At 44.3% G+C, this 12500-nt stretch overlaps 1 protein-coding gene across 1 annotated transcript in view; it reads right to left on the bottom strand.

Annotated features, from left to right (window-relative positions):
- Positions 1–12500, bottom strand: part of ccdc88ab (coiled-coil domain containing 88Ab) — a gene marked incomplete at both ends in the record, with an annotated part of 67115 nt that overhangs the window by 36371 nt on the left and 18244 nt on the right. Inside the window, one exon of the mRNA XM_080016769.1 lies at positions 3728–3797. Within this exon, the coding sequence (XP_079872895.1) occupies positions 3728–3797 (70 nt within the window). The remainder of the gene's footprint in view (positions 1–3727; positions 3798–12500) is intronic.

Below are 12500 nucleotides of genomic sequence, written 5' to 3'. Positions count from 1 at the left end.
TTGAATGCACCCCAGCACCCTCCTGGTTGCATCCCTCTCCTTTTCTTCCTCATTTACTGCCATAACTATGACAGGAAGAGGCAACGTTCCCAATTGCTGTTCCTGTTTTCCTGGACCTAATTAACACTGTTTTTCCATGTACATGTTGCTGTTCGGTTCTATGTTTATTTGTCTCACCCGTGGTGATTCTCCCCCTCCGGGAGTAGTGATCAGTTGTTTATAGACCCAAACATGGTAAATAGTTCTCCAAAGAGGGGCAGTTCCGTACAACAACCAACTGTGCTCCTGTCATCCTCCAGGTCGGCCACAGGAAGAGTTATTGACGATTGAAGAATAAATAAAGAGTTTCATTGAAGGTTGAGAAGCTGAACTCCACTTGCAGGCTAACTCTGTCCTAGATGCAATAGCACAAATACTCGCCCAGCATGCTGACAGCACAAGTTTAAAAACATTTTTTTTTTTTTAAGAAACATAAGGTCAGTCATCAGAACAGAGTAACAATGTTCAGACTTCAATGACCAAAACATTCAACCCAAAACGTCTCTGTATTGCTACAGGCACACGGAACATTGAACAAAGGAGGCATGTCTGGTGTGTGTCTGTCCTTGTTTTTGTGTCTGATGAAAGTATAACTACAGGCAGATATGGGTGTAGGTCAACCACACTGACCTGTGTGTGTATGTGGGATATACTGTATTTGTGTACGGTATAGAAATGGCCTTGTTGCACTGTGTGTGTGTGTGTGCATAGGTATGCGTGCTCTAAGCAGACTAGGTTTAATCAGAGCCTTGGGGAACTGCTGTGTGTTGCGTGGTTAACTCTACCTTCCCCCAACACGAACACACACACACACACACACACACACACACACACACACACACACACACACACACACACACACACACACACACACACACACACACACACACACACACACACACACAGTATAATAAAAGCCACATGGCCAATGACTTTCAGCTGGTAGTCTTCAGATAGGAGGGCTCTGGCTGACTGGTCGACTGTTTCTAGCTGTCTCTATCTAACTAGCTGGGGGTTACAGGGCAAAATGAACCCCAAGGAATGCTGCATAATGCTTTACTGTCTGCATCCCGTCTGCTTCTTGCTCCGGCTGTGGTCTAAAGCGGAGGAGACTTGCACTTTGTATACCCTGGTTGAAGCTCGGTATACGATCTGAACCGGGCTTGGGCCGATTTACGATGTAATCGTCTATCGGCGATTGACTGCATCGATCGTGATTGAAATTGATGACGTTTAAATTATTATTATTTTTTTTTTATCCATCAGAATTTAAACAGTGTAAGCGCAGTTTACCATGTTCTGAAACTGGAGTAGAGAGGGGGATAGGGGGGAAGAGGCTCTCCGCTAAGAGCTGTCGAACTACCACTGGTGATCGGGTCTCACTTCCTCTTCCTCCTCCCCTACCGCGCACACCGCAGGTGGGCCGGGGTTCATGAGGAGTTCCTCATGAGTTTATCTTGCCCAGACAATCCATGACTTCGGCGCCCTTTCATTAAAAATAAATAAATAAACAAAGTGTGCCTGATAAAAAGGCACCCCTCTCCTCCCCAGATACCTGCCGCTCAATATGCAAATCTTGTGATTATAATCTAGTAAAATATAATATAATCTCATAGAGAAAGATTTCCATTTATTTTGTTTCCTTAATTTCTCACTTGTATGGAAAATGAAAAACGAAAAATGTAAATCAAACTCAGAGAACTGGAGCAGAGTTGTTTTTGTTTCTCCTCCAGACAGCGGTGCGCGCAGCCTTTTTATTTTAGATCTATGTATTTCCGTTTGTTTCCTACATGTAGGAAACAACATTTTTTAAACACAACTTAGCTAAGGGCCTGTCCAAGTCCTTACTCCGTACTGTTCCAGAAAAAAACCGAATCCCCACTGTCGGGACGCAGGTCTCCCTGTTCCTTTCCGTTGCTATGGGACTTAATTTCATAAAAACTGGATGTTTTAATACTTTACTTGTAAATAATAAATCCTGTACTTCTGGAACGGGAAGACGGCAGTTGCCACATTACATTACATTCCATGCCAGCGTGAACCCCAGCGATCGCGGATTGGAATTTTGCACGATCACCCAAGCCTCATCTGAACATAGTCTTGTCATAGTAATTTAGATAGTGAACGGTCAGGGATGGACATTTTAGAAAATGTCTCGCTGCTTGCTAGACACTGGAACAGCTGTCTAAAGTCCGAAGTCTAAACATGACAAAATTGAATTTTTTGGGCAAAAAGATACGTTTACTAAAAAGCGGGGGAGGGTGGGGGGGGTTGCAAGGTTGGTTGCATCAGCTGGGGGGGAAGAGTTCAAGTTGTTCAACTTCAGCTGCCCAATTTGTACAGGTGTGCTGAAAAAGGGGTTTGGGGACACAGTCACCAGTGTTTGTTTTTGGACGAGTTCTTTCTGTGTTTGTCATGTCCAGCCTGCTTTATTATCTCACATACATCACTTCCCCTTCTGCTTTTGGCTCTGCCAGGCGGCTTGGTGAAGTCAAAACATCCTCACAACACTGACTGCATTGGAAGCACACAACCTAAATTCAGGTCCATCTTTTTTTCCCCCCCAAAGTAATCCCAGTAAATGCCTTGCCAGCAAATGCGGAGGGTGAAAAAGGGTGTCTTGCAGTATTGATAAAAAAACGATAACTGGACTCCCAAAGCATTTAAGCCATTACATATAAATCCTTACTTAAATGCGATGGGGTTGCCAGGCTGTGGTGCTCTCTCCATCTTAGTAAACTGTGGCTTTTAGTGGAGTATTGCCAGCTTTAAGTTCACACCAGGATATCAGATAACAATTTCGGGGCTCCCGAGGGTCAAGCTGGTCAGGGCTCCCGACATGATTTTTTCATAAAGTTGAAACACTTCACATCCTCCTAATTGGTATTAAATATCAAAAGGTATCAAATAACACAGTTGGGCCCTGTGGGCCGGTAAGTCTAAGCGGTTTAAAATGTCTTAAATGCCTAAATTAATCGAACACTTAGGGTCACAATATTTTCAAGGTTTGTGCAGCGGAGACAAATATGGTTTCTATATGTGTATGAAAGATAAAGGGAATTACTATCACACATACCAGACCAGTATATTTAAAATACGTACCGCTACATAAAAAAAAAATATTTCACGACTATTTCACGACTGTAAGTATTTCTGACTTTGTCTCATTGGATCAATATTTGTGTAAATATTCAGGCATTGGATACATTTCATTTTCCTAGAAAGAAACTCCTTATAGCGTCAGATTGTTTATTTATTTTTTTAATACTCAAATCAATATCATGTTTTCCTTTTATGCTCCCGCTAAATTCCTACATTGTTACTGGAACATTTTATGCACAGCACAAGTGGCGCTCATAACGGCATGAGGACCGAAATCCGTTGTAGATGTGGCAGAGATGCAATTTTCAAACGGAGGAAAACTCCAATTGCAACGTAAAAGACAGCATTGCCACAGGCCTACTGCTGCATACAAATGAAGAGGCTTCATGAAACAGCTTGTTCTCACCTCGGGAATGGGAGATGCACGCACCCAGACTTGTCAGCTATCAACTCCCGCAGTGAAACCATATTTATACAAGGGATAAAGGTGTGTTTGTTCTACGGCTTCAGATGTATTGTTAAAAAAAACAAAAAACAACCTGATTTAAAACCATTTTGTACAAACTCCATTGGTTGGAGAACCTACCGCAGAGAGGGTTGCGGCCGAGCACCAGCACGTTGGGCAGAGGCATCATCACCAGCTGCTGCAGGCTCTCCTGTTACACAAACACAAAAACAAAAGACAGATGTCACAAGGCTACAGCGAAAGGCCAACATGACAAGACGCAATTTAAGTGCGTTCTGTTGACGACCGGGGAGAAACGCAATCTGTCGCCGTTCCACGAAAGACACAGGTCCACGGAAGACAAACAATCAATGTCTCAAGGAACCGAACAAAACAGGTTAATAAGTTAATAGGAAACATAGGGGATAAAACCATTAAAATGCCCTGGGCTGCTTCCAAAGGCTACGACTCCGTAGGCGAGATAGGGCTTTAAAGGCTGTAACGCCATCCTCACACACAGACAATGTAAGTGGGCGGCAGGGCCCTGCAGACCAGGCACCGCGCGATGCTGCGGCGTGGGCTGGAAATGTGCAGACTACAAAGGTAGAGCGCACTCAGGGGAGCCAGAGGGAGGAAATATTACCTGTACAAGTCTTCTACAGTAGACAGGCTGCGGTCTTGTGACAGGTGATATCAACCAACCACCGTGTGTGTGTGTGTGTGTGTGTGTGTATACTGTATATGTGTGTGTGTGTGGTGCAGCGATGCAGTGGTGTTTACCGTATGTACTGTATAAAAATGGCATTTTGCGGCCGTTTGCCTCAATGCGTTCCGTTTACACGTCAATCACAAAAAAAAAAACAACATAGAACCATAGCTTGCAGTTTTAAAACCGACAAATGCCCCCAATAACCACCTCCCAACCATACTTACACACCCACGCGGCCTAGATGAAGGACATTCACACTTTTAAGCATAAGGACCAACAACACTCATTTTCGGGTGCTACTGTTCACTGCAAACACACTCGCATTAGGAAACATTGCATTAATGTTTCAAAACTTAAAATGTGTTAAACAACTACCAGACGCTTGCCCAGTCGATGCAAGTTCACGCTGATATCAAGAAACGTAGAGTTGCGCGGCAGATTCCGAAGGCGCCTCCCCCTTCTACCGTAACCATCTGGCCTTTATGCATTATTGCATGACCTCATCAAAGCAGAACAGGAAACACAGCGTGGAGTCTTTCAGCAGTTTCCATTTGCATTTTAAACAGATTAACTGGGCTATCGAGCCTGGTCAGCCAGCTAGCGGCAGGTTTTTCTTGAGAACAGTCCAGATCGGGTTCGAATTGTGTAAAGGCGGTGTTTACTCATGGTTTCATCATCCAGCTTCCCGTTTTCTTTGTCTTGGAGTTCCTGAGCTGTACACTCTGATTTGTTCGATCCAATAAGTGGAATTTGAGCCTTACCATGAGATGGCAGGATACTCTACCCTTCTAGTGCGGGCGGAGCCTTTGTCAGCCGCTTGCTCTGGCGGAGACCAAGCACCTCCGGTAGCGTGGGGTAACAGATACATGGATGACCGCTAGCCTCTGACATCAAGCACCGAGTTGGACAATTGTTCTGACGGACTGGTAAATACAACAGTCTGACAAAAAAAACAACCCCAAAAAAAAAAAATCACTTGCACTGCGTGTACAAGAAGATTTTAAGATTTGCATCCTGTATCACTGTTCTGGGTTACTGCATACTGCGCTGCATTGCTGTTCTGTTTGGTGTTACTGTATTGCTGTGTCATACTGTTGTATACTGTACTGTATATCTCCATACTCACTTTATTCACATGCACTTTATTGCACATATCTGTACATGCAAATAGCCTATCCCATATACATAACTCTATTCCCTTCTATTTCGTACGCCCACTTTATATTACCTGTTTGAGTCTTATTTTATTCTATATTATTCTATTCACTAACTGCATTAGATTTTAGGAATCAGTTGGTTTCAGTTAGTTGCTAGGTAGGAATAGGTTAGCTTCTATGTTCGGTTTAGTTACTATTGTGCATAATCTATGGGTGCGTTGCAAAGACATTTCACTGCATATACAGTATGTATGAAAGCATATACACATACATACATACATACATACATACATATATATATATATATATGTATGTATGTGTGTGTGACAAATAAACCTCTTGAATCTTGAAACATGTGCATGCAGCAGCGTAAATAACAAAGCATAAATAACAAAGCCCAATGTAGGGTCAGAGTGAGGATAATTACGGTTACCGGAAGGAAATCTCTGATGTTTTACCGTCAGTGGATATACTGTAGGAGCCCTCTACACAATACAGTCGGAAGCCCAAAATTCTACATGAGCCTGTTAGATGTTCGGACCGGCCGCCCACTCGGAGGGTTAGATGCTCTTTTTACACGTCCGAGCCAGAAAACGAAAGCCAGCGTAATGAAAAGGACTTGCGGACACTGGAGGCCAGACTGATGCTCAAATTTTGTGGCGACAGTAATGATGACAGATGGTGATGCTGACGACGAAAATAGTCCGACGGAGAACGCTGAATAAGGGAAAATACCCAACTGTGACTGTGTGGTTGTGGGGAACACATGCACACACACACACTTTCCCTGACTTCCCCCGTTACAAACACCTGTCCCGATTCTAACCAATGCCTGCCGTCCACACATACGATGCACGTGTGGCACACACACACACACACACACACACACACACACACACACACACACACACACACACACACACACACACACACACACACACACACACACACACACACACACACACACACACACACACACACACACCTGGCCCTTCTATGTGAAGCATATGTTTGCTGTGCAAACAATACATGACAGGCGGTGCTCAAAAACATCAGCTATGGTACTCTGTTTTTGGCCTGTCCGTCAGCTTTTTCTGATGGCAACCAAACACAATGATCACCTCATTGGTTCATGGGCGCAGCTATCGAAAAGGCTAACCTTCTTTAATGCACAGGATTTATTGTGCAATTGCGTTGATCCATCTCCAAAAGGAACGGGATTTTGTCTTCGATTTTGTTTCAAATTTTTTATTTTTTTTTGCTATTCAGTTCCGGCCTTTTTCCTTCCATCTGGCAGTATGAGCTCCCGCAGCAAAGCCGCTATGTTTCTTTTGTTTGCACCAACAGCCCGAGCCCCACCGCAGAGCCATCATATCATCTTACATGAAGTGCAGTTTGACCTGAGCACCAAATCACAGACACACAGGCCCGACACCAATTTTGGCCCCCGTGTATAAAATCAGTTTTTAGAGCTTGTTCGCTCCTCATTCCACACTTTGTGCAATCATGTGATATTAAAAAGTGCTTGTGTCAGACTTCATTTTGAGTGTCCAACTGCGGAAAGAGAACAGCTTTAGCGTTTGCAGCAGTGGTGCAAACTGGAAAGTGCTGGACAAGCAAATTTAACATGGTCACAGTTTGCTCCCTGAGGGGGTAGGATACACAGGGCACACGACAGTGCAGTTACAGTTTGAAATTCACAACATTTAAGGAGGTCCATTTATTGGTCAATTATGAAGTACATGGCACTCGTCACAGTGAAAGAGATTAAACAAAGTACGCTATGGAATAATTTTAGGCTATGGAACAATTTAATAAATATATATATAGAGTACACTAAGTCTATGGTACATAGTATAAGTATGTGCATAAGGTGTATATAGTAAACTAATTATAATCTTTGTGCCGTGCATACCAAATTAAACTTGGAGCATGTGTAGTAGGCTGTGCTACAGGATTAAAGGCAAATAACAAATGGAAGGTACAGTAGCCCAATATGGAGGTTGGATTATCAGGCTGAGGCTTAGCGCTCATAAATAAAACATTATGGACACTGCGGATGAGAAAATAGCGAGCACACCATGCATGTCATTTGTGATGTGCTGTGAACAGTAAACGCGTACACACACACACACACACGCGCGCGCGCGCACACACACACACACCCGCTTTCAAGCTTTCTCCAACTCACTGAAGCTCTGTCACAATAGAAACGCCTCTGGCTCAGTTACTATGCCACTCTTCACTTTACTCTGTTACAAAGTAAAACTCACACAAAACACACACACACAAAACACACACACACACACACACACACACACACACACACACACACACACACACACACACACACACACACACACACACACACACACACACACACACACACACACACACACACACACACACACACCACGAATAACTGGGTAATAGAGAGAGAGGAAGAATGATATATACACAGAGAGGAATGAGATTCTGCAGCTGAAGCCAGGCAAGAGGCCGAGGTGACATAACAAAGCAAGTGAAGAGATTGGCAAGAAAGAAAAAAAATAAAGGAAGATAGAAGATCTGTGGCATAAAAGGGCAAAGGAAGAGGGAGAGGTTGAGAGCAAAAGGACAGAGATGGCGCTTTCATTCCACCACTTCACACTCCAGGCACGCAGGTCTGATTCACACGGGTCCCCTCCTCCTCCAGCCCCCTTCCCCCACCGCCCCCTTCAGCCAGCTCCAATATTGTTGCATTATTGATTATAGCACGGCCTCCGGGCTCCTCAAGAGCAGCTCGTCTTCCACCCCCATAGCGACAATAAACGATATGAGACAGAGAATCAGGTGTCAATCATTTAAGGAAAGCTTGTCCAATGTGGAATTCTCTTGATGACAACATGTATTTAGCAGTTTAGTTTGGGTCATACTTTTCCATTTGAAAATGCTACCTCTCTGCAGGCTCTCCCAGCAGAGCAAATACTGCACTACCTATTAAATGAGTTTATATTTACTTTTTTTTTTTATGCATTATTTTAGCAGACGCAAGTCCAAAGCGCCTTGCATGAAAGGCTAGAAACGAACAAAGCATACAATGACCGTTGGAGCAACCTCGAATTTAAGTGTGTGAGCTCCTGTTTCTAAATTCTACCAGATACAAGTGCAAGATGCTCTAAGGAATCAGAATAAAACAGTGTCATTAGTATTTTTTTATGTATGTCCGTGCAATATGATGAGCATACTGCTTTAAATGTTCAGCTCATAATCCGATAAGGTTCTAATATTATAACGACTAGGTTTTCAGCAAACACACGGGCCCCTTGAGGAAGATGAGAGGCTTCTCCAATTATGACGTGGCGCCGCCCATTTTGGCCGTGGCGCCTGCACTGGCGCTCGCTGATTATGCACATTTTAGTATTTTTATCCACTGTATATCACTGTCCGCCAAAAACTCTTCGGCCGTGATCTCCCACGCCCACGATGCACTCGTGGATATAAAGATTTCCCTGAAAGATCAATTTTGGGAGTTTTAATCCTATAAAGCATTCTCCACTTAAGCAGTTCAACATTTGGTTCCTTCGAGGGATTAGGGTAAAATATATTTAAGATACACAAAAAACACATTTCCCCCAAAAACCTCCAACATCCCAACAGTGGGTCTGCTGAAAATAGAATAATGGTATACTCTACTGATAGACAGAGCAGCGTTCAAGACTCACAGCAGGAGCTGGAATAAGCTTCATACTGACAGACTCACACACACACACACACACACACACACACACACACACACAATCTTTCTCTGATGATGGAATAAAGAGAAAAATAAAATAATTCCACCAATAGGTGTTGGCTGCAAGGCTGTGATGTTATCGTTCTCACACACACACACACACACACACACACACACACACACACACACACACACACACACACACACACACACACACTTCCCCACCCAAGTCCAAATTCCTCTGCAGCCATGGCTTTGACAGGGGGCTAATTGTACTGCAGCAGTGTACGTGCGTGCGTGCGTGCGTGCATACATGCTGTCTGAACCCTGAAAGCCAAAATCACACCCATTCTGCAGACACAGTTAGTTACCATAGCAACCATGGAGACGGGTTTATTCTCCCCATCCTGGTAAATCTCACACACACACACACACACACACACACACACACACACACACACACACACACACACACACACACACACACACACACACACACACACACACACACACACACACACACCTCTCCTGGGTATGGCACTGCGGACTTCCCTCCTGCTGAAAAAAAAAAAAAAAAAGCGTGCGGATTATGAACCTGCACAGAGCTCGGCAGAGGAGGGAAATGATGAGCAGTTCCTACTTTGACAAACAAAGAAACGGAGGAACACGCTTCCTCTTTGGCACCATCATATCCGACACACGCCTAACACCACCCCCCAACACACGAAGCACTTAACACCTTCTATCACAAATGTCAGACGTGTTGAGTCCACGCGGCCATGGTGTTCCCGTTGTTCAGCCCCATATAAAGAGGACGTCAGTGTTCCGACTGCATCCTCTAGGCTCTATTCTATACGTCGCCACCCCTTCCCCATCTCAGTCCAGGCCCCAAAAACCAGACTCTACGCGGAGCTGACGACCACGGTGACCCGATGGTTACGTGACCTTTGTTCTCACGGCTAAACCGCTTGCCGCCAGGTGACTGGTGACAATTGTGTTTTTGGGGTTATTACCAAAGGAGCTCCACGGTCGTCTGACAATGCTCATTAAAAACGCGACGGGAGGTGCCGCACGTACACCTGAATGTTCAATATAGTCAAAAAAAAAGCGGAGTCAGGGGGGGTAATTCAATGAGTAATGTTGGTCACAGCCACACTCGGGAAAAGAGCGGCAGAAGGGACACGGGTTCCAGCCTACTGTGGTCCAGATGGACAGGTCACCTATTACGTGACGAGATGGGAGAAAACCAAGCATTAGGGAGGCTCATTCTTTTGTTCTCCGGCGTTATCTATCTGCTATAGTGCTGTAACAGCAGGACCCCGGGGCTAAAGAGGGGCCGGGAGTTAATAAAAAAAAAAAAAAAAAAAAAAGTGGGCAGGTGGGGCTGGACGCCCCCCACCACCACCCCCCTCGCCCCAGGGCGCCGCCTATCGATAGCTCCGAAAGACTGTTCGCCGAAACGAAAAACACAATCACGTCTACTTTATCTCTGCAAAACACACACCCCCGCCTCTCGCCTAACGTTGTTAAAGTTATTTCAATTTACCTGTCTCTTCATGGCTGAGTTGCTTCGGCTTGTTGCCGAAGCAACTCGAAACTGAACAGTATCCAGTAATTCCAATGGGAGCTGTAATATTAGAAGCTAGACAAATGGGCAAAGTAAGAAGGTTTTTTTTATTACACAGTCCCTCTTATGTTTCAGTCACGGCCTTGCTCTTCCAGACATCCACCCAGAGGTCCGTATCAGTTGACCTATGGGTTCTAGGTGGTTGAACCAGGGACCTGCGATATTTGACGGGGTTAGGGCCGAGGCTGCGCAGCAGCAGTACGAGCAGTAGAATCACGACTGACAATCAATCCAAAGCGGAGAGAAACCTCGCTCTCTACAGCAAGTCAGAAGGCCTGTCGGCCCAAGTCAATGCTGGTGGTGAGACAGCCACTCAGGCCTCTGGCTTCCTCATAATAACCATACGACGACGATGAGAGCGGCGCCGAAAATAACTCCCCCGTTTAACCCCTGGAGAGCGACTGCAGGCCACATCTGTAGACACACTTTATGCCGCTCTTCATTGCAAATACGTTCTGCGAATGAAACGCACAGACACAGACACACCGCCTCCTTTAGTTATTTTTGGTTGGTCGAGGCTCAGTTACCACTTTGAGCTGTGATTATGTGTTGCTATGGCGAGGACTTAGTGGGAGAGTGACCTTGAATGACAACTGCTATGCTGCGAAAACAATGTGCGAAACACCCCTGCTCAAAAGTTAACCGGCTGATTACTCATTTAATCTATGAGCCTAAGAGACGAGGATGACCAACTGAACAGCTAACGCATCATCAGTTTAAGGTAGTATGCATCATCAGTTTAAGGTAGTATGCATCGTCAGTTTAAGGTAGTATGCATCGTCAGTTTAAGGTAGTATGCATCGTCAGTTTAAGGTAGTATGCATCGTCAGTTTAAGGTAGTATGCATCGTCAGTTTAAGGTAGTATGCATCGTCAGTTTAAGGTAGTATGCATCATCAGTTTAAGGTAGTATGCATCGTCAGTTTAAGGTAGTATGCATCGTCAGTTTAAGGTAGTATGCATCGTCAGTTTAAGGTAGTATGCATCGTCAGTTTAAGGTAGTATGCATCGTCAGTTTAAGGTAGTATGCATCGTCAGTTTAATGTAGTCTGCATCGTCAGTTTAAGGTAGTATGCATCGTCAGTTTAAGGTAGTCTGCATTGTCAGTTTAAGGTAGTCTGCATCGTCAGTTTAAGGTAGTCTGCATCGTCAGTTTAAGGTAGTATGCATCGTCAGTTTAAGGTAGTCTGCATCGTCAGTTTAAGGTAGTCTGCATCGTCAGTTTATGGTAGTCTGCATCGTCAGTTTAAGGTAGTATGCATCGTGTAGCCTGAGAACAGCAGCAGCAGCTGTCTCAGCCGCTACTATTCTCAGTGGGAGGCCATATTTTTTCTGTTTAGTCTACAAATCATATAGCCCGGTGGAATGAATGAGCCAGTGACCTACAGTCAAGGATGATGTGTGTACAGCGTGTCAAGAAGACCAACGTAACCTTCTAAAACGTAACCTAAAATCCTTTTGGAATAAGATGCGAACTAGCGTGTTCATGGCTGTCGTTGTTTGTCGTAAAGAAAAATGTATACCCTACAAAGTACATTTGCATGGGCAATTTCAAGGAAAGCATAACATATACTTTATATTAACTTGACTAAACCACTACTACTAAACTAATCTACCAAATCTTGACTAAACAATTAACTAAATTACCTTAACTTTGTTTATCTGTTTTGAATTGTGTTACTGTGCCAAATGCTGGAGAAAAGG

Source organism: Zeus faber (assembly GCF_960531495.2).
Source record: "Zeus faber genome assembly, chromosome: 16".
NCBI classification, from domain to species: domain Eukaryota; kingdom Metazoa; phylum Chordata; class Actinopteri; order Zeiformes; family Zeidae; genus Zeus; species Zeus faber.
This window is presented reverse-complemented; position numbering and strand designations above follow the sequence as displayed.